Source organism: Magnolia sinica, chromosome 19 (genome assembly GCF_029962835.1).
Source record: "Magnolia sinica isolate HGM2019 chromosome 19, MsV1, whole genome shotgun sequence".
In the NCBI taxonomy this organism is placed as follows: Eukaryota; Viridiplantae; Streptophyta; class Magnoliopsida; order Magnoliales; family Magnoliaceae; genus Magnolia; species Magnolia sinica.
Window position 1 is genome coordinate 2,567,510 of NC_080591.1, and position 27,870 is coordinate 2,595,379.

Genomic DNA, 27,870 nt, shown 5'->3' on the forward strand with positions numbered 1-27,870 from the left:
ATTCAAGCCGAGTCCGAGCTGGACTGAGCTCGGTCCACGACTTGAACCTGATTCGGATTGACCGGGTATATAAATTCCTGGTCGAGCGGCCCCCTCCCCACTACTCTAACCCTCCCTCCCTAACCCATTTCTCTCTCCCTCTCTCAGTCGATCTGGACTCGGCCATTCCCTCTGAGCCAGTGAGCACCGAACCCTTGCTGCCCAGTGCCCATTTTCCCTTCGTCCAAGCGCCGGTACTCTCCCTCTCCTCCTCTCTACTCTTTCTCTGTATTTGGTTGCCTGGCTAGCCACTGTCCATGGCAGCCCAATTTTAATTAATGTTTATATATATAACTCAATTCAACAGATCGAACTAGAACTCGGCTCGAGCTGCTGACAAAACCAGGCCGAACTGGACAGTCAGGCTCAAGGACCGAGCCAAACTGAGTTCAAGCTGGAGTTGGCTGCTGGCCGAGCCGAGCCGAGCTATGCCAAGCTCGACTGGATTCGACTTGTGTACAGCTCTAAATTCACATTACCTGGGATAAAATTCAGTCACCTCTTCTACCTCAAGTCAATAGCTGGGATGTTTCTGGCCCGGTTTTAAACTTCCTGGATATTGATTTGGGCAGAAAGCGTCCTTCCAGTTTGACATTTCGGGACATCCAAACACGGACTAAGAAATCTACGCGGTATATGCATTCATGATTTCTATTCTCATAATGCATCTGACTTGCTAGATTGCTTATATTTTGATCCTATTTTCACTGATTTTCCCAAAATTCCCCGAACCAGTAAACAGCAAACTCGCATTCATAGTTAAGAAATTTTATTGTTTAATCCATTATGCCTCTAATCTTTCAACTACAATCCACAACCCCATTCGAGTCTATTGACCTTTTATTCACTAACTGTGGCCCGCCTTCTAGATTGCAAATCTGCAACCATCCATGCATTTGTACCATCTATTCCCAAAATACATCCCTAATGGGAAAATTACTACCTTCTTTGTGCTGCTCATTCTCCAAATGCCCCTAGTTCCATGTCTGTACTGTCTATTCACCAATCGGATGGCACAATCACTACCATCTTTGTACTGTTTGCCCCCATTGGCTAATTCGCAAATCTGCAAACGCATACTATTTATTACTGAAATGCCCCTAATGTTTTACCATTTCTATCATGCAAACGTGTTTAAAATGAAAGAAGCTTTAGAGGAAGTTTGGACGGTTGTGATGAGAGGAAGAAGAAAATATCATCTAGGGTCAAGTTCATTATAACGATGAGCGTTTGAAACACTTGGACGGAAAGCAGTGTAAGAGCTGTCTGACTCTGGTTCATGTGACAGTTCCATGGAGAGTTCCATGGCTTCATTGACAAAAGGAGGTTTCGTAGGCGCGGGGATTTTGAGCTCCTTTTGTCTAAGCATCCGAACTACCTCTGTCATTGAAGGACGCAGGGTCGGCACTGCTTGTGTGCACAAAAGGCCCACCTGAGCTGCTCTTGAAGCCTCTTTTACTCCTGTGTCATCCAACCCCATGCTTTTGTCTATGATCTCTGACAGTGTTTTTGATTGAAAGTGCTTCCATGTCTGGTAAGAAAAGAGAGTAGGGAAATTGAGTGAATTGCACATTGCATCCATTACATAAAATGCTTTTGTTTTTTGTAACTTGCCTGATGAAGTAGATGAATTTCCATACATATTGGGGAATGATGAAGATGATGATGATTGTGGAATGGTCACATGCTTTTGGATGCGTCCCATTAGATCCTAAATTCCAGCCTGATCCATAACTTAGGTGGGCCACACCAAAGGGAATGATGGATGATGTTGGGGAGGGGATGTCTGCATAGGAACTTCCACATGGAATATGGGCCCCACCGTTTTGTGTATATATCATACAACCCAGTCATCAGGTCCCCCCCTGCCAGGATTAAGGGACCCCGAAACTCAAAATATTTCAAAATTTAGGTGGGTCATAACAAGTGAATATATAGGCTCTGGGTGTGATGGTGCATTGCTCCTTGTGGTGTACCACCTGAGTTTTTCATAAGGATGATTCTTTTGTGTGTGTGTGTGTGTGTGTGTAAGATTCTCCTCACCTGATGAATGGTTTGCATTTCTATATACCAACCGGGGGCGGCCCCCACACAGCTTGACACGTGTTGGAAACGCATGTCATCATTCCCCATACATATTATATGATCCTTTACTTATAGGTCTGCACCTGAAGTTGGTTACTGCTCGGATTTTGAATCACTAGGCTGGCCTTGTCAAAATTTTGATTTTGCTTGGCTGGGAGCAGTCTGTTGGCAGCCCTGTCAGCCTGAATATCCAACTTGGATCTTCAGGTTGTAAAAGCATGGCCTATGGTTTGGTTATCTAATTCCAGACCATTTGTCTGCTGCACTTCTTGTCCTACCCTGTGTATTTGCAGGCCACAAAATGGAAATCAGGATTATCCCGTACCACAGTGATGCACGTTGGACCGATGGTTTGGATAACTGAATGACTGCCCTACTCGTGCAAACTGAAAACCCAAGTATACGATGACCCTCCTTTGAGGGTCATATAACACCATGCATACATGCATATATCCATTAGGACGGTGGCACCTGTTGTCGTTCTTTGTCCTCACTTCAATATCATTGCCTTTTTTCACAGATTATCACAGATTGTTGAATAGTTGAGCACATGAGATATGTACACAAGAGGCGAAAAAATGCAACAGATTGGAGATGGGTTGACAGGGCAAAGAGATCAAGATGGGTTTGTGATGATCAATCACATGATAGAACCACAACAAAAAGTACCATCACACGCATTCAATGGAGAGGTGATGCATGGGATCCTAGAATGGATGAATGTTACACCACAGTTCTAAAACTTGTTAGTTGACTCGAAACGTGGCCAATTCAACTTGACTCGACTCCCCAGTCAAACTTTGGTTAGTACCAATGAAGATGTTATTTATTTTGGCTATTATACTATTTGTGATAAAGAACTTTCAATACTACAATTATCTTGATTTCGTTATTAATTATAGAGTCGAGCCAAGACAGACTCGATTGAGTCTTTGAGTCAAACTGACCCGGCTGCACATCGAGTTGAGTTTTTGAGTTTTCAAACTATGGGTTACATGCATGCATGCATCCATATGAATTTGGTTGGGGCTACGAGAAGCTTGTTAAATGAGGTAAATGGACATCGCAGGCATACATACATACATACATAAAAGAGTGGTGGGGGCATAGGAGCTTACAGCTGTTACTAGGCTGTCAAGGGATGGCCCCTGAGACTTGAATTTGTTGTTTTGGATACCGCTGATGATTTCCAATACAAGAACTCCATAGCTGTACACATCCACTTTCTCTGTTAATTGCCCATGAGCTATGTATTCTGGTGCCATGTACCCACTGTGAAAGAGACCATAAAAGATTACAATTCAGAACCAGAAGATCTATGCTTTTAAACAATCAAGTACACATTACAATTCCAGGTTGCCAAACTACCCCTTAGGGCCTGTTTGGATACGTTTTTTGGGATGTATTGTATCGTATTAGAAGTTATGATTTGACGTTTACCATGTTTGGATTGGAGTGAATAGGAGTTGAATCCCATGCGTGCGAATACAAACTCCAGCCAAATTTTTGAACCGACGGTAGAGTATTGTCAGTGGGTTCTGTTGCCGTCAATACTTCGTATTCATTGCGTTATATTCGGCAGTGGATGAAAGTTTGAAATTTGTACGATTACAAGATATCTGGTACCTATGCAGTGTAAGATCGGGACCGTTCATTTGGTACATTTCAACGTGAAAATCATTTGGGCTAGAAATCAGAAAGTTCCATATGTCAAACAGGCCATCCGACCCAATTAAGATTGTACAATACGCAGACATAATACGTCCTATCCAAACATTAATCTGTATAACGTATTGTATACTATGCCAAACAATACCTCCGATCCAAACATTGATTAGTATCTGATTGATTTGGATGTATTATGAAAACCGTCCAATGTATACATGAACAGTACCCAAATACAATACAATACAATACTATATGCGAATCCAAACAGGCCTTAGGAGCTCTCTTTTGCATGGAATGACCAAAACCAGATGATTCTGTAATTCCCCCACCCCTGCACAAGAGCACATTGGAACATGTAGGAGGCGTGATCACATCAGTTTGGTAATTACCATACGTTCGAGTTGTGCAGGGCCCGCCTAAATCCCAAAATCCAGCCTAATCTATAACTCAGATGAGCCACATCAAAGGGAACCATAGGAGATTTAGGAGGGGATGCCCCTAGAAACTTTCAAATGAAATGTGTGGTCCACAGTATTCTTTATATGTCATCCAACCTAGTCACCAGGCATGCCCCATTCTAAAATTTAGGTGGGCCACAAGAAAGTAATATATAGGTCTTAGGTAAAATTCTGCTTTGCTCCCTGTTGTTTGTCCCACCTGAGTTTCAGATATGGATAGTTCTCTGAGTTTTATGGGGGTGGTTATTGGGACATACAGGAACCATGAGGACATGCACCAGATGCATGGTTTGGATTCCACATACACATTACAGGTGGGCGTGGTACTGCTTGATCTGATGGTGATGATAATCCCCAAGTACAATTACACTTCCAGTGTGTGAAGGTTAAGGCCTGTTTGGATGTGCCCCATTATCAGATTCAATTATTCAAATGGATTGAGGACTGGTCCATGCAAATTTCTAGGAAGTGGGCTAAATTTGGGATGGTTGATCACTCTATATGCTTTGGTACTAGTGGCAACGGGTAGGATCATGATCATCACATTCTTATTTGGGTCCACATTTTCAAGTAAATTTCCAAACTAGTCCCGACCCACCTGATTCATACCTTGAGCTTTCAGCTTAAAACAACTCAAAAAAGAAAGACAAAAATAAAAGTGAATTGCTTACAATGTACCAGCAACTGCAGTGTTGGCGCAGTGGCTTCCATTGCCTGAGAAGATCCTGGCGAGGCCGAAATCAGCGATTTTGGGTCGGTATCTTATGTCTAATAAGACGTTGCTAGATTTGATGTCTCTATGCACAATCTTCTGTTCACAGTCCTCGTGAAGGTATTCGAGGCCTTCAGCTGTTCCTTCAATTATTCCCAGCCTCTTCGTCCAGTCCAGTTCTTTCTTCTTTTCTGGGTCTGTTTCCAGCACACAAATCAGTTCCACTAGAGAAAAATCAACATGGGTTTATGCACCTTTACATGCCCGGCATACTTGCCAGTGTAGCAAGTGTGTTCCGCATCAGACGGGTGCCAAAGGTGGCAATCTCTCTCGTCCACTCATTAGGTGGTCCAATCTAGATGAAGGGTGGATGTTTTAGAGAATGAGGATCACCCCACACATTCAATTGTTTGCGTGGTCCTCCCCGCAACCAGTTTTTTCTTTCTCATTTTCCTAGTGCGGACACGGCTTTGGTGGATCCCTGATTGTGGGGCCCACCCTGATGTATGTGCCTTAAATCCGTTTTGACAGCTCATTTTTAAGGTATGATCCAAAAGATGAAGTAGATCCAAATCTCAGGTGGATCACACCACAGGAAACAATGGTGATTGAACTCACCATTAAAAACTTCTTGGGGGCCACTGGAATGTTTATTTTCCATCCAACCTGTTGATAAGGTAACAAAGACCTGGATGAAGGGACCACAGAAATATCAGCTCAATCCAAAACTTTTGTGGCCCACAATAAGTTTTTAATGGTCGAGTACCACTGTTTCCTGTGGTGTGGGACACTTGAGATTTGGATCTACTTCATTTTTTGGATCATGACCTAAAATTAGCTGTTGAAACAGATGGATGTAAGGCACATACATCACAGTGGGCCCCACAATCAGGGATCCACCGAAGCCGTGCCCATTGTCTGCACAGGTAGTCATCTTGACGGTGGGCGCCACCTTATTTATAGGTCCGCTCATCAGGTGGATGCCATTTGCACAGGCTGTCATCAGGTACTTGGACCCGAAGATACCCGACGGACCCAACATGATTTTTACTAGCCCAAGACCGTTTAGACTTAGATATACTTAGGTACATTTAGACCACACATAAATGCACTTGGATGTGCTTTCAACATGCTTTCACACAGTCAAAGATTGCACTTAGACACACTAAAACACATTTGGACATGCTTGAACATGCTTAGGCACACCTAGACAGAAGGCGTTGTATTGGATCTGAGCTTATATAGATTAGTAAAATCATTAAAAAAAATACTCATTTAAACTGAGATTAAAGCCTCAACTTTGAGATAACAATACTTACCGAATAGCATTCCATCAAGACTCTTGTTGGGAACGAATTCGTAAACTAGAAGGCTTTCGGGTCCATTTAGGCTACAACCGAGGAACCGAACCAAGTTCTTGTGTTGGGCTCGGCTCACCACATTCATCTCGTTGTATACTTCTATGCTTCGGCTCCGCGCATTTATAAATAGCCGCTTGACTGTGATTTCTCTACCATCTGCTAAGACTCCCTTTTCCCAAAGCACAATCGATTAAAGGAAAAAATACAATTAGTGTGGATTCAAGATATAAAGATGTGAAGTGCAATCAATCTTTTTAAGGAGAATAACAACTTTTTACATAATTGACTCAATCTCATTATCTCTATTGTATATAATGTGAGTGGCTAAGGGCAAATTTCCAGTATATATGGTTGTAAACTTTGGATTTTAAGAGGATATGGAAAGGGATTTCAGAAAGTGATATGGGTACTTTGATAATTTGGAGGGGTTTGGGTGATTAACAATCAATGGTTTAAATTTTACCCGCTCAGCTTCATGAGTGATGCTACAACATGGGGTCATTTCTGTCATTTTAAAATTTTAATGCGAATACAACCCTCTCTTAAGTAGCCTACATCCTTTCTCTCCTATGGGGATGGAGCAACAGAAGTCCCGTATCTTCAGTTCTTGCAAATTACTTTCTCCACATGCACTGCACATGCCATACCCGCTAGTAACAGACAACATGCCATGCCCATGCAAATTACCTCCTCCACATGCATTGCACATGCCATACTCACTAGTAACATACAACATGCCATGCCACTAGTATACAGCCCAAAATTTAAGTTATCAAAGGTGATTTCTTAATTTCACAGTATTGAAAATTCAAGCTCTCAAACACAACTCAAAGAATGCAAAATTAAGGTTTGGAAAACTAAGATTTGGATTGTTAAGTCAGAATCTAAATCCATGTTGCCAAACTACCCCTAAAAGTATTTATAATCCATTTCCTCTCTCCACACGCCATGGATGAGCCAAGTCGCAAGTTTCCACAATGTGGGTGGATTCGGGACATTAGAATGCGGAATTGTACAATACGCCATCTCTGTCTTCGGGGTTTCCAATTCTAACAAGTAGGGGGCCATTGTTCATTATAAGACTGTTAGTCTGTTGCCTCCCGCCCTGGAGTGACAACGCCCCAAAAGTCTCCTCAGAATGAAAACCTTGACCATCTAATTTCTAGTATACAGATGGACTGTTGAGAGAGATACAATAATGGTATTGCACAACTGAAAAAATGTCCAAGATTGGTGGCTGGGATCTTCCAATTGGGAAATTTTTGGGGCCAGGTCTATCCACTGGGGAAGGCAGTGGACTACTGATATGGACAAACACGAGAGAGAGAGAGAGAGAGAGAGAGAGAGAGAGAGAGAGAGAGAGAGTACTTTGTATACTTCACCAAATCCTCCTTGTCCAAGCTTATTGGATGGACTGAAGAAAGATGTGGCCTTCTCTAGAGTTGAGTACTTGAACTGCATGCTTCTTTGCATCAACGAAGAGTCCATGTCTATATCTATACCATTTCACACCCCAAGTCATATATGCACGAAACAAACATCCCCCGTGCAAGAAGCAATATTCACAACAAAAACAACTACCACAGAAGCAGCGGTAGCAGCAATCACGACACTTGTGATGATTATATATTTGCACTATAGACTCTTTCACACCCACAATCATGTAGAAACAGACACCCCATGCAAGTAGCAACAACAACAATAGTTGATAATTTATATTTGAGAGATGCCCCCGTGTTCTCTGAGAAACTATTAAGTTGAAGTGCTCCTAGTTTCATTGGGAACTTAAACAGTCATATTGATTGATCTAAACCATTCTCATTAAGTCCAACACACATTTCATAGGCTACCATGCAAATATGACAATGATCCGATGATCTTAACCGTCTGATCAATTACTTCCAAGATGGACTATCAAGACAATTTATGCAAAAGTAGGTCTAACCAACATTTCTTTCCATCCATTTGATAGGTCCCATCATGGATTTCTTATGATTCTAAAGAATCACTTCTGTTAGGCAATCCTGACCACCCCATCCATGGGTTGGAAAAAGGATGGCTATGAAAACTAAGGCCTGATCTAGTATGGGTATCTGATCAGTTCTTCTTCTTCTTTTTTCATGGGTAACCTTTGAAATGTGCTATATACTTAATGGACAGTTTAGATCAATCTATAAAAATGCTCAAGTTACAGAAGCAACTAGGAGTACTATAATAATGATATGAGAGCACTGGAGCATTTCTCTTTACATTGTATCATGTTAATATTTATAGGTGTACAGTTTCACTCCGCAGTATATAGGAAACAAACAACAGCAACAACAAAGAGCACAGCATGAGTAGTGATAATTTTTATTTACCATATGATCTTCCTCCCTTGCTATGTAGTAGGCGGTAAAAGAATTTTCCCGCGCATACTCCGAGGGCGATGGCCGACCCCGATATCAACATTAGGCCAACAATGAAGAGGATAAATGTTGTCAACAGCGCTGCAAAATTTTAAATAAAAATAAATGCTAAGAAAATGTTAAACATTTTAGTTGGAGAATTAATGTCTATTCCACCCTGATCGATGCATGTTGAACCAGATGGATTGGACGCTTAAATAACCTTTGATCATTTGATTATAATAATGGGTGATGGGCAAATTAACCTCATATCATAGTATGAAAGAAAACTAATGGACTATGGACCAATTTGATAGCTAAAAACCTGCCAAATCAGGATACATAGCTTTTGATTCAATTGCATATGTGATTACAATAATGCATAAGACCCTTTTACACTTGTCTTATTTTGAGGAGATGGCAAATTGTCTTCAAGATTCAATTACAAATCTGAAAATCAACACAGAAATTTAGATCTCTTAGTGTTGAACGGATCTTCAAGAGATGACACTTATATGCCTCGTTGAAAACTTTCTCAAGAAGACAAATGGTAAGAGGGCAAAGATAGAATGCAAGACAAAGTGTAAAAGGGCAAAGGCAAGAATGCAATATTTGGTATCTTGATGTGAAAATTTTGCATGTTTTTCTCTATGCTATAATATCCCATATATATAGAGCCTGAAGGATATGATGTCCTTCTTAAGGACATCACACATCCTTACCAGCAACTAGTCACTTTACTATGGGTTGAGTGGAAATTTGAAATCAGGTTGATGCAGTAGAAACCTCTCATCTTATCACTAATTCAATAAATATTTTTTAAGAAATTTACATATATAAATATATTTATTTCCTCTCTAAAAGTAAATATTTTATTTTCTTATAAAAATACATGTTTCATGCCTCTTCTTTTTTTTTTTTTTGATAACAGTTACTTACTTTTATGCAACCAAAAGTCCTTGATGTTGGTGAACTTGGTGTTGGAATATCTTATAAAGCATCCGGCATTGAGCGCCCGCCCTTCCTTTCCCGGCAGGCAAGATGAGAGCACATTTGCAGCTGCGTTCTGAAGGCATGACTCGCATGAGTAGTGGCCCAGTGTCTTCCAACAATTCGCTAGACCGAACACATCCCCATCCATCGATTTCCCATGCCCTTGCCAGAATCCATTGTTCCCCGGTGCATTTGCAATAAGATCATCAATCATCCGGCGGGCAGCATCTCCATAACTCGGCTCAGTTCTACCAAAGTTCTCACATACCTTTTATTTATTTATTTATTTGTAAAAAAAATATATATATATTAATTCAAAATTAAAGGAAAACAGTACACATACAAGCACAACTTAGCATGCCAATAAGTTTAGTGCTCGAAACCCATCAAAATAGTGGTTAGCCTGCCAAAATCAAAATTTGAATAGGCTCGGCCGGTGCTGGTCCTGAAAACAGTTCAAAATCTAGGCCGAGGCAAACCCCGGGCTTGGACAGTTGACAGCCCTAGGGGAGTATGTGTAATGAGTCGGGTCAAGCTTCGACATGAGGTCATGGGTTCAAGTGACCATTATGGTGAAATCTCACGGTTGTGTGAGTGTTTGGGTGTGAGTGTGTAAAAAAAAAAAAAAAAAGATTACGTGTTACTGGGTTAGTGGGTGTTACACTTATCGTGGGGCCCACCTTAATAAGTTATTGTATACCCATGCCGTCCATCCATTTCTCCGGTCCATATCTAAATCTCAGGTGGAGCACACCACAGGAAACAGTGGTGATTAAAAGCCATCATTAAAAACTTCCTAAGGCCCATAGTAATACCCACCGTAATGTTTCGTTTCATCCAACCCGTTGATAAGGTCAACCAGACCTGGATGAAGGGAAAAATATAAAGATCAGTTTGCTCCAAAACTTTTGTGGCCAACAAAAATCTTTTAATGTTCATTCATCATTTTTTCTAGTTGTGTGGTCCACTTGAGAATTGGATCTGCTTGAGTTTTGGGATCTCGTACAACTATATGAAAAAATGGATGGACGGCGTGGATCTACAAAAAAATTATCAAGTTGGGCCCCACACGGTAGGGTAACACCACTAAGGTGTTAACTAACCCCCTGATCCGCTCCTATGAAAGGGAGAAAAAGAGCGAGCAATGCAGTGACCCTTCAAGTCGGTGCTATGCGGGCCGTATCTATTTCCATTTTTTCAGTTTTAGGATATGAGCTAAAAAAGGATTCTGATTCAAATCTCAAGTGTACCACACGTTAAGAAACAATGGTGATTGAACACATACCATTAAAACATCGCTGAGGGTACAAAAGGTTTGGATCAAGCTGATATTTATTTTTTCTCTCCCCTCATGTTTGTGTGACCTTGAAATAAAGGTTACAGTGGCCCTAAGAAGGAAGTTTATGGGTATTTAATTACCACTGTTTCTTAAGTATATCTACTTGAGTTTTGGATCTGTTTTATTTTTGAGCTCGTATCTTAAAATAATCTAAAAAAATGGATAGACAGATGATATTAAAAAAAAAAAAAAAAAAAAGAAATCATTGTGGGCCCACAGCACTTACCAGTACCAACCTCGGTAATGGGCAATGGAGGGGTGACTACCGAATCGGGGTCGGTAATTGGGGATTGCATCCAATATCCGGACAGACAAGTCCTGGCAAGGGATCTGTGGGGCCATCAGTGATGTATATTTTTCATCCATGCCGTCTATCCATTTTAACAGATCATTTTAAAACACAATTTTCAAAAATAATGTTTATGATGGCCACACCTTTGGAAGCAGTGATGTTTATGATGGCACTGTTGAAACCTTGACCCGCGATGTTTATTTTCCATCCAACCTGTTAGTAAGGTCACGTGGACTGGGAAGACCTGGATGAAGGGAAAACAAGAATATGAGCTTGATCAAAAACTCTTTGGAATCCCCACTGATAAGTGTTGGCCTGCCTCCTCAGCTCATGCACTAAATGATTTGTTAAAATGGACGGATAAAACACATACATCACGGTGGGCCCCACAGAGCCCCTGCCCGGACCGAGTTCGTCCTGCAAGGTTATGATGCAATCCGCGTCCCCCCAGTGCACGTACTTTGCCCCACCATCTCTAATCATACCCGTTCATCGTGTGGGCCAATTATGGATAGACACGATAGGAAAATTTCATACATCCCTAACTTGGAATAGAGAGTTAAAACCAGAGAAGGCCTACAGACCTCATCAAGAAGAGAAAATTACATTGATCGAACAGTTAGGATTGCCCAATTGGTGGGCATTTTGTACAGCTGACAATACACCCTATTTTTCATAGGATGAACGGATCCGACTGTTGGGGTGGGTCCCATCTATTCTGGATGGCATGCAAACACGGCGCGTATGTGGAACATCCGATCGGTGCATGAGATGGCCCATCCGGAAGTCCGGATCGCTTCTCAGGCGGACCATCCAACACGAAAGAACGAACGGTTCAGAAAACTTTCGGACTGTCCACATTCGACGTACAGGCTCCACGCCCCTGATGAGTATGATCATCTCATGCACAGGTAGTGGATTGCCCGTGACCCCGGCACTGAGATATCCCTGTGCCTGGCACTCTATCGGGCCCCACAGAGATGTTCCTGACAAATCCACTCTGCCCATCTGTTTTAAAAGACTTGCAGTGGGACAGGAGTCTAAAAGCAAGGCAGATGATGTTGGATAGATATCTTAAACTTGTAATTTCAGCAGTTTGTTGAAGCCTGCTCGATGGCATTGAAACTATCCAGATTTTCCCCAGTTGGTTGTTGGACTAACGGGGTGATTTTTCGATGTCATTGAAGAGTGTTCAATGACATCGGAAATAAATTCGATGCTAATGAAAATGGCACGATGCAATCTAGAAGATCCGATTCTCACATCTTGTATCTGAATAGTTTTAGTGTTTTTTTGATGCCATCGATATGGCTTCAATGTCATCAAAGGATAAGTTTCCTTGACATTAAAGTGTGTTCGAAGTCATCAAACGGATTCGCATAGATTTTCGCGGAGTTGCGATGTTGTAAGATTTATTTCCTAGTTCGATTGTGATTCTTTCAAAGGCTATATATTGGAGTGTAATCGGGATTGGAAGGTATTCAGGGCTTTTTAATTCGTTCTAGGGTTTCAAGGGTGTAGCTTGGGTTGATTTGAGGTCGTTCGGATTGGGTAATCTCTCTACTCTTGTAAATTTCTGCTTTTATAGTGAAATCCGTCGTTTTGTACCGTGGTTTTTTCCCTCAAGAGTTTTTCCACGTTAAATTTCGATGTGTTTGCGTTGTGCTTGCTTGGTGTAATTGGATTACTCCACTTAATTCATCTCTGTGTGTTTCCGCGATCCCCCAACTAGTGGTATCAGAACTAAATGTTGGGGCGCAGGCTTGAATTTGAAAGTGAATAACAATGACTACCAATCTAAAGTTCGATGTTGAGAAATACTCTGGGAAAAATGACTTTGAATTATGGAAGGTCAAGATAATTAATATATTAATTCAGAAAGGACTGGATGAGATCCTTGAGAAGCGACTGTAATATATGGATGATGATGAATGGAAGAAACTGTATAAGAAAGCAAAATCTTTAATCCAACTGTGCTTAACAGATGTTCTCTGTAATATCTTGAGAGAGAAAATCACAACAAGTTTCTGGGCAAAGTTAAAGAACAGCTATGCAAAGAAGTCCTTTAAAAATCGCCTACACTTGAAACTGCAGTTGTTCAACTTTAAGATGGCAGAGGAAGAAGATGTTGAAACTCATATTAACAATTTTAACAAGATAATCTACAAATTGTTGGATGTGGAGGTGGTGGTCGATGAAGAAGATCAAGTGTGTATCTTGTTGAATTTTCTCCCTACTTCGTATGAGTCTTTTAAAGACACCTTGTGCACCGGTAACACAACCCTTAATGTCGATACCATCATCTCATCCTTTCATAGAAAGGCGATGAGAAAGAAAAACGGTAGCATATGGTCCTCCATCAATACTTTGTTTACAAGAGGTATGAATTCTAAGCGAGACACAAAATATTCTATATCAAAATTTAAATCCAAGGGTAAGGGCAATGGAAAGTTAATGTGTTGGAATTGTGGGATGTCAAGGCGTATGAAGAATGATTATACAAATCCCAAAGTAAAGAAAGAGAATACAGAGTCTTCTTCCAGGGAGGCCAACACTGCCACATCTTATGAAGAGACAAGCGGATGTAATGTGTTGTCAATGCCTATGATCGGACACTTATACGATGATCGTAGAGACGAGTGGATTCTTGACACAGTGGCTTCATATCACATGACTCTTCATTGGAGTTAGTTCACTAGCTATGGGGAGTGTGATGGTGGATAGGTATTTATGGGCAATGATAATGCTTGTAATATTATAGTTGTTGGTACTATCCGCGTTAAGATGTTTGATGGGATGGAGTGTACCTTGACTGAGGTAAGGCACAGGTTGGGCAAGTACATATGGACTGAGGCCGTTAACATGGCCTGCTATTTGGTGAACCAATCTCCTTCTACAGCTATTGAATATAAAATTTCAAAGGAAATATGGAGTGGTCATCAAGTGAACTACTTGAATTTGCGTATATTTAGTTGTGAAGCTTGCTCTCATGTACCGTTAATTGAGAGAGGTAAGCTAGACCAAAAATCTTTAAAAAAAGAACATTTTTATTAGTTATGGTGTTGGTGTAAAATGTTACAAATTATATGACAAGGTTACACGTAAAATCATCATTAGCTATGACGTTAAATTCGACGAAAGCTCCTTATTTCGCAAGAATGATCAAGAAGAGTAACAAGAACCGGAAAAGTTAGCCGTAGACATTCAGGTTGACACAAGTGATACCCAGGCTGATACAAATGCGCATACAGAGGTACAAGAAGAGGTGAAGAAATCACCTAGAAGAATCTGCAGTGAGATTGCAGGTTACCGGCGAGATACATGGACGATTCTAATATCGTATATGCCCTTATTACAAATGAGGGGGATCCATCTACTCTTCAAAAGGCTCTTGATAAGCCCGATGCAGAAAAGTGGAAGGCGGCAATGAACGATGAGACAGATTTTTTGTACAAAAATGAGACACATGAGCTAATGGAGCCTCTAATGGGCCGAAAAGCGATCGGGTGCAAGTGTATCTTTAAAAAGAAACAGGATAATTACAAAGTAAGGTTGGTGGCGAAGGGTTACGTTTAGAGAGAAGGCATTGACTTTATAAAGATATTCGCGCCGGTTGTAAAGCAAGTGTCTATCATATTCATATTGGCACTGGTCGCCCAATACTATCTCAAGCTGGAACAAATGGACGTGAAAACTGTATTCCTACACGGAGAATTGGAAGAGCAGATCTATATGAAGTAACCAGAATATTACAAAGTTAAAGGGGCAGATAACAAAGTTTGCAGATTAATGAGATCGTGGTACGACCTAAAACATTCGCTTAAGAAGTGGTATAAAAAATAAGATTCTTTCATTTTGAGTCAGAAATTTACTATGAGTCAATACGATCATTATGTCTATTAAAAGACACCGAGTGATGACAAGTTCATCATCCTAGTATTATATGTTAATGACATATTGATTGTTAATCATAACATATCTGAAAATGACGCACTGAACACTTAGTTGTCAGGGATATTTGAGATGAAATATTTAGGGGCTATAAAGAGGGTTCTTAACATATATATTCATAGAGACAGGAAGAGGAGTAGGCTTTGGTTATCATAGACAAAATACCTTAAGAATATATTAATCAAGTATGGGATGAGACAAGGCAAAGCCGGTGAGTGTTCCCCACGCGGCTCATTTTAAGTCTTTCTCATAACAATGTCCTAAATCAAAAAAGGAAAAGCAGGATATGTCTCATGTATCTTTTTCGAATATTGTTGGCGGTTTAATGCATAACATGGACTGTATGAGACTAAATATTTTACAGGTAGTCGGTATTATGAGCAAATATATATCAAAACCCGACAAGCAACATTGAGAAGAGGTGAAATAGCTACTTCAATATATTCGAGGTACAAAAGACTACGTCTTGACTTTTGAAAAGATAATGACAAAGTTAGTAGGGTATGTATATTCAGACTACATAGGCAGTGTGGATTCCGGAAGTCAACTTCAAGTTACTCATTTGTGGTAGCAGATGGAGCAATCAATTTGGTATCGAAGCTTTAGTTTGTGATGACTCTTTCCACAATAGAAATAGAGTATATGTCAATAACAAAAGCGTTTAAGGAATGCGTTTGGTCGAGAGGCATAATAAATCAGTTGAGGCTTTAACAGGAGGTTGTGTTGGTTAATTGTGATAGCGAGAGAGCTATTAATTTGGCTAAAAATTTTGTTCATCATTCTCGTACTAAACACATTGATGTTCATTACCATTTTATTCGATAGATACTTGAGGAAGGAGTGATTTTGAAGAAGATTCACACCAGATGAATCCGACGAACATGCTAACCAATGTGGTTCCTGTAAAGAAGTTCAAGTTCTGTGTGACTTCTCTGGGCTTGACGAAGGCATAAAAGGAGGACGGAGTATGCACGAGAAGCGATGGTGGAGCTATAATACAAGGAAAAGATGAGAGAAGAGGACAAGAAGCTACATTTGATGGTTGAAGACATGGTAAAGATTATTGAATAGATGTCTTAAATCTGCAATTCCAGTAGTCTGTTGATGACAGGTTCGATGCCATCGAAATAGTCTGAAATTTCTCTTGTTGATTGCTGGACTAACTGAGTGATTTTTCGATGCCATCGAAGAGTGTTCGATGACATCGAAGACCGGTTTAATGTCATCAAAAATGTCTCGATGCAATCGAAGAGTGTTCGATGACATCGAAGATCAGTTTGATGTCATCGAAAATGACTTGATGCAATCGAAGAAGATCCGATTTTCATGTCGTGTCTCTAGACGATTTTAGTATTTGTTCGATGTCGTCGAATGATAAGTTTTGATGACATCAAATGGATTCATGCAGAGTTGCGATTTTGCAGGATTTGTTTCGTAATTCAATTGTGATTCTTCCAAAGGCTATATATGAGGGTGTAATCGGAATTGTGAGGTATTCGGGACTTTCTAATTCTTACTAGGGTGTAGCTTGGTTTGATTTAAGGTCGTTCGAATCAGGTAATCTCTCCACTATTGTAATTTTTTGCTTTTATAGTGATATCCGTCGCTTTGTGCCGTGGTTTTTTTTCACAAGGGTTTTTCCACATTAAATTTTAATGTGTTTGTATTGTGCTTACTTGGTGTGATTGGATTACTCCACTTGATTCATTTATGTGTGCTTTTACGGTCCCTAAATAGATCCAAAACTCAAGTGGGGCACACCACAATGAATTATCTATAATATTATCAAAATATTTCTAACATTATCATTATCTCCAGCTTAGCGATACCAAAAACACCAATAGTATTAGAAATTCTGTGCATCAATAATATATCGCTAAGTATAGCAAACATATCGATATTGCTAATAGTTTTAATTATGTAAATTTCAAGTGTTGCTTGTAAGGCCAATGTATTGATATTGTCAATATTTTTTACTGTGTAAATTCTAGGTGACGCTTGTATCACAAGTGTATCAGCGATATTTCAATAATATCACCAATGTACAGTTATCACAGAAAGTTTATTTATAAAAAAAATATATTTCAATTTTTTTATAAGCATATTGTTGTATGCAGTTTTCAAATCATCATTGCTGGTATTGATAATGTCTTAATATTATCATTATTGCAACATACGCGATATAATGACCATAATCTTTAGTTTCATTTTCAAGTGTTAATGGTTTCTTGGCAAAATATCATGAGTTATCGATATTGATAATATCGATGGATCTTTGGATGCATGATGAGATGGTTAGATATAATAGTTAAACTTATGCAAATGTATATTTTAGCTTCTCTTAAAAAAATTTTGAAAATTCTACATTTTTATCCATGTTTTCTTGCATTTCTTGTTATTAATGATATAATCGGTAATATTGATATTGTTTTTTTTATACAACAGTGAAATGTGTAGCAACACTTATACTTTAAACATTGGGCACACCATACGTAATAGTGGAACGGTAATATTTCACCGTTAAACTTTCGTGGAATTGATCATGATGTTTATTTTCCATCTAAACCGTTCATATGGTTAAAACCAGTTGGATAAACTGTAGGGCCAGATATCATCCTGATACAAAACTTATGTCACTCCCATACGTTCAATACCTAATGTTTCATGTGGTATGGCTCACCTGCATTTTGGATCTTTCTAATTTTTAGACTTTAGTCATATTTAAAAATAGATGTATGGAGTAAATTTTTCACAAACATCTCTGTGGGCCCAAACATCCCCGGGGTCGCACCTAATCCGCTCCCTCATATACGTGGGATCTATTTCGTGCACTGGTTAAATGTCACACGTACATTTGGACGTGAATTGCTTGTGCTCCCACGTGGGGCCGACCCGTATGCTGATATCCTCTCCGTCCATCGGTCGTAAAATAAAAAAATTGGGACATACCGCAAAACTCAAGTGTTGCACGCTACAGGAAGCAATTGGGATTGAACGCCCACCATTGAAACCCTTTCGTGGGGCCACGTAAGTTTTAGATCAGGATAAATTCAAGTTTTCAATTCATCCCATTGGTAATAACCTCACGAACGGTTTGGATATCATATAAACATTACGGTGAGCCCCACGAAAGATTTCAACGATGTTGGGCATTTCCATCCCCGTTGTTTCCCTGTGGTGTGGCCTACTAGAGTTCCATATCTACCTAATATTCAATTCATGTCGTAACGTGACCTGGAAAAAAGTGATGGACGTGGTGGATTTCTCACGTACATGTTAGGATCACACATGTGCCACGTGTGGGGCCACAAATTTAGGCAATCTGATCCTTAAAAAAATCCAACGTATGGTAGCATAAAATCCTCACCATTGTATCCGCGTCCACCACGGTCTCACTGTAGAAGCTGTAATTCTCTACCTTGATGAAACATCCATCCATGTAAACGTGCCCTCCATTCGTGGGGAAGTAGCCATGGAGGAGCGGCACCATCTCCGAGAAGCAAATCGAGCATTCGGATAGGGAGAGATCGACTATGCATTCAGCCATCATGTACGTCTGATCGGGCGGTACTCCGATCGACGAGTAGCCGAATCCCTGCCGTTCGATCTGGACTTAAACTGCGTCCATGGATTGCACGAAGTTTTCCACGAATGTCGATATGTCGTTCTCAGGCGTGTTCTGGCATATCCGCGTGATCATGTCTGCCCATGGCCGGACCTGGGCAATGGACGGTAGGATCAATGAGGAGAAGAGGAGGAGGACAGTGGTGATGAGGAAAGTGGCCATGAGAGAGATGTGGATGAAAGAGAAATGACTATGGGTATTTTTGTACTTTTGGGGGATATGAAGAATGTGAGAATTGGTTAAATTTTAGTGTGTTTGTGTTGTGTTTACTTGTTATATCCCGAGATCATCACCCAGTTTGTTTGGCACGTCCGGTTAATCCCGGGATTTAACTTCCAATCCCTTCCAATCCGCCTGGCCAAATGGGCCCTAAACGGTTGGGGAGAGAGAATGGTGGTGAATCGAACAGCTACAACTAGAATCAGCGCGAGTGTTATAAGCTAACATGCGCACGTAGCCAACTGTTCTTATTTTAGACAACGTCAAACATCCCAGTTCTGTGGGCCCACCATCTGTATGTGTAAAATCCATTCTGTCCATCAGGTTCAATCCTAGATTCTAGGACGGAGATAAAAATAAAAAATTTAACCAGATCCACAAATCAATTTGGCTACAAGACAACGAATAATCTCAACCATAGGTTTTTGTTTGTGGAGGCACCATGGTGTATATATCTCATCAAAACCGTTAATTAAGTGTTATTCATTATAATTAAGTGAAGATACAAAATTCATTCTGATATAAAACTTAGGTGGGACTGTAAATGAAATCCCATTACCATAAAAAATTTAACTATTTGAATGATTGAATTATTATTGTAATCATCACCACTGTTAGTATAATCACAAATGATTATAATGGGATTTATAAATATATCAAATCTATATAACTTGATAAGAAAAAAAATTATAGGATAATGTGTCCAAATTTTATAATTTTATAATATGGCTTATAAAATAATCGTTGCGACATTTATATCACATGTAAATTTAACCAAATTGTATTCATATATATATTTGTAATGATTAATATACTGAATAGAGAAATGTATTGATAACTCAATAATTTTTATACTATTATATTATGATAAATTAATCAAGAATAAATTCAAATTATATTTATGATTTGAAATATTATATTATTATTCATAATATATTATATTATTATATAATATAATATAATCATAATAATACATTATTATATAATTAATATATTAAAAATAAATAATATTATTATATTAATATAATTAAAAATTAAATATTATTATTATATACATAAAATTATTATAATATATTAATATATTGATTAACTATATTAATTTAATATTAATATATTGTATAATTATTAATATATAATATTAATTATAATATAACTATAATATAATATTATATGTAATAATTATAATAAAATATATTATAATATAATATTATAGTTACAATATATATAATTATATTTCTATTATATATTGGATTATGTTAATATGATTACAATGAAATATAATATATATTAGTAAATATGAATAATATGATAATTACCATATAATTATTATTTGAATATGATAATATTATATAATATTATGATAATATATTATAAATATTTGAATATTAATACATATTATATTAATATTTAATATATTATATAAATATTACCCATGTCACATATACAATTTGGTACATGATAAGGATAATATTAATAATAAATATATATGATAATATTAATAAATATGAATAATATGAAATATAATATATATTATTATAATAATTAATAGCTAGTGTAACTATATATTAATAATAATATTTATCATATTATAATAATATATAATTATATATAATATATAATTAATTATTGATTAATATATTATTAATAATTTGTATGAAATATTATTATAATATATTATTATTATGAATATTATAATATATGATAATATTATAATATATTATATATATTATTATAATAATTATAATTATATTAATTATTATATATAATATATTAATATAATATTATTATGTTATTAATGTATTATTATATTAATATTATAAATTAAAATATAATAATCATAATGATATGATAAATACCATATTTATGTATTGTTATATATTGGTTTATAATAAGCTAAACGCATCAATATTATTTATCAAATATTTGATAAATTATAGTTATTTATCAAATTCATTATAATATTATCATAATAATAATAAGTATGAAATATTATAATAATAAGGGAGTGTCATGTGCCAATCAAACTGAAAGAAAAATTTTGTAAGATAGCTATAAAACCAGCCTAACAATCATGCTTTATAGGACAAAATGTTGGCGGTTAAGAAACATGTTCATAGGATGAGTGTAGCTGAAATGGGATGTTGAGATGGATGAGTGGCAAGACAAGGAAGGATAGAATTAGAAACAAATGCATCGATGAAACTTAGAGTAGCACCAATGGGTAATAAGATGAGGGAAAGCAGACTTAGATTGTTTAATCATGTGCAACGGAGACTTAGATTGTTTAATCATGTGCAACGGAAACCAAGAACTATACTGATTAGGAGTGAGTTGGTACAGGTTGAAGGCTCTAAAAGGGTAAGAGACTGGACCAAAAAAACGTAAGTGTAGGCAGTAAGAAACTAATCCAAACATCCTAAATTAAACAAATTTGGTTTATTATAATTATTATAATTACATGAATATATAAATAATAATTTATCAACTGGATTGGATTGTTTAGATCATAATATTATAGTTACATAATATTTGATAATATTACAATGAATTTGATAAATATGTTAATATTATAAATCAGTTTATATAATATTATATTATATATTATTTAATAATATATCATAATATTTAAATATTAATACATAATAAACATAGTTATTTATTCAAATATTATCAAATATCATAATAATATTAATATATTATAATATATTATTTGATATAATTAATAATATATAATATTATATGATATAGTTAATTATATATTATAATATTATTATTAATATGGATAATATTACCCCTGTCATTGTAACTATATATTAATAATAATATTAATCATATTATAATAATATATAATTAATTATTGATTAATATATTATTAATAATTTGTATGAAATATTATTATAATATATTATTATTATGAATATTATAATATATGATAATATTATAATACATTATATATATTATTATAATAATTATAATTATATTAATTATTATATATAATATATTAATATAATATTATTATGATAATATTAATAATAATATACTATATAATTAATTTCAATATTATTGGTATTATTATTATTATAATATATAATATTATAATAATGGTGTGTGATTATAATTTTTAATATTATTATATTTATTTAATAATTATATTATATAATATAATATTATTATGTTATTAATGTATTATTATATTAATATTATAAATTAAAATATAATAATCATAATGATATGATAAATACCATATTTATGTATTATTATATATTGGTTCATAATATTATTAATTAGTAAAAATATTGAATTATAATAATAAAATATAGACATTAATATTAATAAATGTAATAATTACATAATTATTTTAATATATTATCATAATATTTTAATCAAGATAATATATATTAAGAATAAAATATAATTCATTAGGTTTAATCACTAATTCATGTATTTATTAATATAACCATTAATATTATAATAATTAATTGAATCCATTAATGTATTGATATCAAAATATATTTACAAATTCATGATCTTAAGTGTTTTTATATATAGTTTTTAATTTCATCAAATATTATACATGTGTAACTTGTACATAAAGCATTATAAATTAAATGATTTGGGTTGCATTTATATATAATTTTATAATTGATAAAAATAGTTGGATTCCCACCACTTTCAGTTATGGCTTAGCATTTAAACCATTATTATATGGATGTGATATAATTGGTGTAATAATATATTGATGTGTTCAAATTGTGGTTAATATAAACATGCGGGCCTCGCTAGTACCTTACAGCCCTTAGCCTGGTCATGGTTAGCCCTTGCTTTTTAAGAAAAATGATTCAAGGATCAACGGTTTAAAATAAATTTAATAATGAAACTTATTGGATGTCTTTATGAGTCGAATCATATATAAGGTGCGGATATTTTGAAACATGAGATGAATTCAATGTAAATGTAAAATGAATAGGAATTGCTGGTGAGTGTCTTTAAATAAGTCATTCTTATTGTATAATAATGGCCACCATAATGATTGGACTAGGTCTGGTAATTCATCATAGGCCTTGGTTCAGCCCCATCTAGATACATACAGTGGCTACATTTGAAGCCCAACCTGCCTCCCAAGCGAAAATGGATTGGCTACTTCGGTGCTTTGTGGGCCCCACAATGATGTATGTGTTTCATCTATTCTGTTCATATATTTTTATAGATCATTTTATGGTTTGATCCTAAAAATGAGATGAATATAAATCTCAAGTGGACCACACCACAGGAAAACAATAGTAATTGTATATCCACCATTAAGATCCTCCTAAGCCCCACTGTACTGTTCATTTGACATCCATTATGTTAATTGGGTCATACAGGCCCAGATGAAGGGAAAAAACAAATATCAACTTGATCCAAAACTTTTATGGCCCCCAAAAAGTTTTTAATGGCCTACGCTCATTCAACACTATTTCCAATAATGCGGTCAGCTTGATATTGTGATATATCTCGTTTTTGGTCTCATTCCATAAAATGATATGGAAAAATATATGGGCAACATGGATGAAATATATACATCATGGTGGGGCTCACCAAGCACCATCCACTAGCCATTGGCTGGTGGCCGAGGGAGTGGCCAATTCATTCCCCAAGCAAAGTTTAGGTGCCCAAGCTCTGGACTTACAGGGCTAGGGCGCACGGCACGAGATGATGACACCGATGCAACTTGCACAAGGGAATCAAAGCACCTGATGAGCGGCTTGGTTCATGCACGTGGAAGTGGAACTGGTGCGAGTATCGACCATGGATACCGTAAAACTCCTCACTCTAGACAAGTCATAAAAACCTTAAACCCGAGAGAGAGAGAGAGAGAGAGAGAGAGAGAGGTGAAGCAAGATGGGAAAAGCCAAGGGCAAGCATAGATTGGATAAGTACTACCACCTAGCGAAGGAGCAAGGTTACCGTTCTAGAGCTGCTTTCAAGCTCCTCCAGCTCAACGCCAACTTCCGTTTCCTCCCTTCCTCCCGCTCCGTCCTCGATCTCTACGCCGCCCTTGGCGGTTGGTTGCAAGTCGCCGTCCGCCATGTCCCCGTCGGCAGCTTCGTCCTCGGCGTCGACCTCTTCCCCATCCGTCCTATTCGCGACACTCTTTCCATCGAGGAAGACATCACCACTCAACATTGCCGCTCCTCCATCAAGAAGCTCATGGATGAAAACGGCTGCCGTGCTTTCGATATTGTCTTGCACGATGGTTCCCCCAACATTGGTGGCGCTTGGGCTCAGGAGGCCACTAGTCAGGCTGCTTTGGTTGTCGATGCCGTCAAGCTCGCCACTGAGTTCTTGGCACCCAAGGGGACTTTCGTCACCAAGGTGGGGTTTTTATTAGTTTTCTTCTTTCTTTCTTTCTTATTCTTCTTCTTCTTTTTTTGTAATTTAATATTTTATGTTATGGTTTTGGAGCATTCTCTTTCCTCATTTCGCTATGTCAAATGCCACCTTTTTCTTTTGAAGTAAGGTGAAATTAGTCTAGTAGGGTTACCAATGCTTTTTCTTCTTCTTCTTCTTCTTTTGGTTGTTTCTTTATTGAATTGGTAATGCTAATTTCTTGCATATTATCTATTGTTGTTATTGTAGTCACAGTCGTTGCTTTCATCATCCTTGGGAGCGTCCTTTCTTGTTGCATTTATTTATTTATTTTACTAGGGATACTGAAATTTATATATTGTATTGGATCCAAAAGTAGATAACCTTAGTACCTTCTACATCACTTATTTTTGTTCACCATTCCCTTTTCCCCCCAAGAAGGTAGTGCGAGGGGCATTCGGTGTTGGAGTCAGTTTGTCTCTGAATTCCTTAGTTGTTGTCATTATATAAGAAAATAATAAGAATAGCTTACTTGAGTACACGATTTACACCTGACACTACAAAATATTTCATTGTCTTAAGAAGCATTGCCATGATGTTTTTCCCTATCACTGTTATCAGCTATCCTTCTTCTTTCATGTTTGAAATGGGACCTTTTAGATTTTGTATTTTCCCCCGGGGAAATGCAACTGCTTATGTAAGATTATACAATAAGTCTCAATAGCTGAAAGTTTCTCCTAAGGGGTCGTTTGGATGTCTGTAAGTTTTAAAGTCGTGACTTTCACTTGAAAGTGATTTTCAGCTGTAAACCACTTACAGGGAATTGAATTCTCACCCCAGCCCCATTTTTCTGCGCAACTTACAGGTGAATTTCCTCCTTCAAACGCCACCTGTAAGTGACTTACCTGTAAACTTGCCACTTACAGAACTCACAGGCATCCAAACGACCCCTTAGTAGCAGAATGTTTCTAATTGAGTTGTCACTCTTCCTCCCCTCTATGCAGTTCCTCCTACTGTTGGCCACTTCTGTCAAATCCACCTTTAAAGCCACCAATTTTGTACTCTTTTTTTTTTTTTTCCAGTTTAAGTCAACTTTCAATATCGTATTTAGCTAAATTTTTTTATTCTTTTTAAAAAAATTTTATTCAACTTGTTAATAAGTTATTTCTTGATATTTTACTAGATAGTTGTAATTTTTCTTTTTTAGGCTCTAGTTGATCCGCTATCCTCTCTGTTTGTTTGTTTTTCTCCGTTTCTTTTCTAATACATTTATTGTTACCTCTTAAATTAAAAAAAATAAAATAAAATACATTCGGTATATTTTAGTTTTATTTTATAAAGATTTATAAGAACTGGCTATTCCTAGCTTGTGCAACCAAGGAGTATTGCTTAATGTGCCTGTCTCCAGTCTCTGTGTTTATCCCTCTCAAATTTCTATTTTACATTGGAGGTGTTTTATATGAAGGCCTTTCTGAGATCTTCCTTTTAGTGTCCATGCACTGTTCATTGGATACTTGAATTATTGTAACATACGCGATATAATGACCATAATCTTTAGTTTCATTTTCAAGTGTTAATGATTTCTTAGCAAAATATCATGAGTTATCGATATTGATAATATCGATGGATCTTTGGATGCATAATGGGATGGTTAGATGCAATAGTTAGACTTATGCAAATGTATATTTTAGCCTTTCCTAAAATTTTATTGAAAATTCTATATTTTTACCCATGTTTTCTTACATTTATTGTTGTTAGTGATATAATTGGTAATATTGATATTGTTTTTTTATACAGCAGTGAAATGTATAGCAACACTTATACTTCAAACATTGGGCACACCATACGTAATAGTGGAACGGTAATGTTTCACCGTTAAACCTTCATGGAGTTGATCATGGTGTTTATTTTCCATCCAAATTATTCATATGGTTAATACCAGTTGGATAAACTGTAGGCCCAGATATCATCCTGATACAAAACTTATGTCACTCTCATACGTTCAATACCCAATGTTTCGTGTGGTATGACCTACCTGCATTTTGGATCTTTTTGATTTTTAGACTTCAGTCATATTTAAAAATAGATGTATGGAGTAGATTTGCCACGAACATCTCTATGGGCCGAAACATCCCCAGGGTCACACCTAATCCGCTCCCTCATACACGTGGGATCTATCTCGTGCACTGGCCAAATGTCACACGTACATTTGGACGCGAATTGCTTGTGCTCCCACGTGGGGCCGACCCATATGCTTATATCCTCTCCGTCAATTGGTCGTAAAATAAAAAAATTGGGACAGACCGCAAAACTCAAGTGTTGCATGCCACAGGAAGCAATTGGGATTGAACGCCCACCATTGAAACCCTTTTGTGGGGCCACATAAGTTTTAGATCAGGATAAATGCATGTTTTTAGTTCATCCCATTGATAATAACCTTACGAACGGTTTGGATATCATATAAACATTACGGTGGGCCCCAAGAAAGGTTTCAACGATTTTGGGCGTTTCCATCCCCGCTGTTTCCCTGTGGTGTGGCCCACTAGAGTTCCGGATCTGCCTAATATTCGATTCATGTCGTAACGTGACTTGAAAAAAAGTGATGGACGTGGCGGATTTCTCACGTACATGTCAAGATCATACACGTGCCGCGTGTGGGGCCACAAATTTAGGCAATTTGATCCTTAAAAAATTCAACGTACGGTAGCATGAAATCCTCACCGTTGTATCCGCATCCGTCACAATCTCACCGTAGAAGCTGTAATTCTCTACCCTGATGAAACATCCATCCATGTAAACGCGCCCTCCATTCGTGGGGAAGCAGCCATGGAGGAGCGGCGCCATCTCTGAGAAGCAGATCGAGCATTCGGATAGGGAGAGATCGCCTATGCATTCGGCCATCACGTACGTCCGATCGGGTGGTACTCCGATCGACGAGTAGCCAAATCCCTGCCGTTCGATCTGGACTTGAACTGCGTCCATGGATCGCACGAAGTTTTCCGCGAACATCGATATGTCATTCTCGGGTGTGTTCTGGCATATCCGCGCGATCATGTCAGCCCGTGGCCGAGCCTGGGCAATGGACGGTAGGATCGATGAAGAGAAGAGGAGGAGGACAGTGGTGATGAGGGAAGTGGCCATGAGAGAGAGACGTGGATGAAAGAGAAATGACTATGGATATTTTTGTACTTTTGGAGAATATGAAGGATGTGGGAATTGATTAAATTTTGGTATGTTTGTGTTGTGCTTACTTGCTATATCCCGGGATCATCACCAAGTCTGTTTGGCATGCCCGGTCAATCCCGGGATTTGACTTCCAATCCCTTCCAATACCATCCAATCCCTTTCAATCTGCTTGGCCAAACGGGCCTTAAACGGTTGGGGAGAGAGAA

General features: G+C 37.4%; 1 protein-coding gene across 1 annotated transcript; it reads right to left on the reverse strand.

The window, feature by feature from the left end:
• Positions 1-1,234: 1,234 nt before the first annotated feature.
• LOC131235625 (cysteine-rich receptor-like protein kinase 2) lies at positions 1,235-27,648 on the reverse strand. The gene is made up of 8 exons (XM_058232888.1): positions 27,200-27,648; positions 9,650-9,971; positions 8,684-8,812; positions 7,692-7,819; positions 6,282-6,492; positions 4,922-5,159; positions 3,243-3,396; positions 1,235-1,570 (listed from the first exon to the last, which is right to left on the reverse strand). Exons 1-8 carry the CDS (start codon positions 27,617-27,619, stop codon positions 1,235-1,237), a joined length of 1,938 nt encoding a protein of 645 aa, XP_058088871.1. The 5' UTR covers positions 27,620-27,648.
• Positions 27,649-27,870: the final 222 nt, after the last annotated feature.

What these genes read in the sequence shown, in the direction of transcription:
- LOC131235625 (XM_058232888.1), bottom strand. Translation starts at nt 27,619, where the DNA reads ATGGCCACTTCCCTCATCACCACTGTCCTCCTCCTCTTCTCTTCATCG. An exon ending in GGACTTTTGGTTGCATAAAA is followed by an intron (nt 8,813 to 9,649) that starts GTAAGTAACTGT and finishes AAAATTTTGCAG; the next exon opens with CGCTGTTGACAACATTTATC. An exon ending in CAAGGGAGGAAGATCATATG is followed by an intron (nt 7,820 to 8,683) that starts GTAAATAAAAAT and finishes GAAATGGTATAG; the next exon opens with ATATAGACATGGACTCTTCG.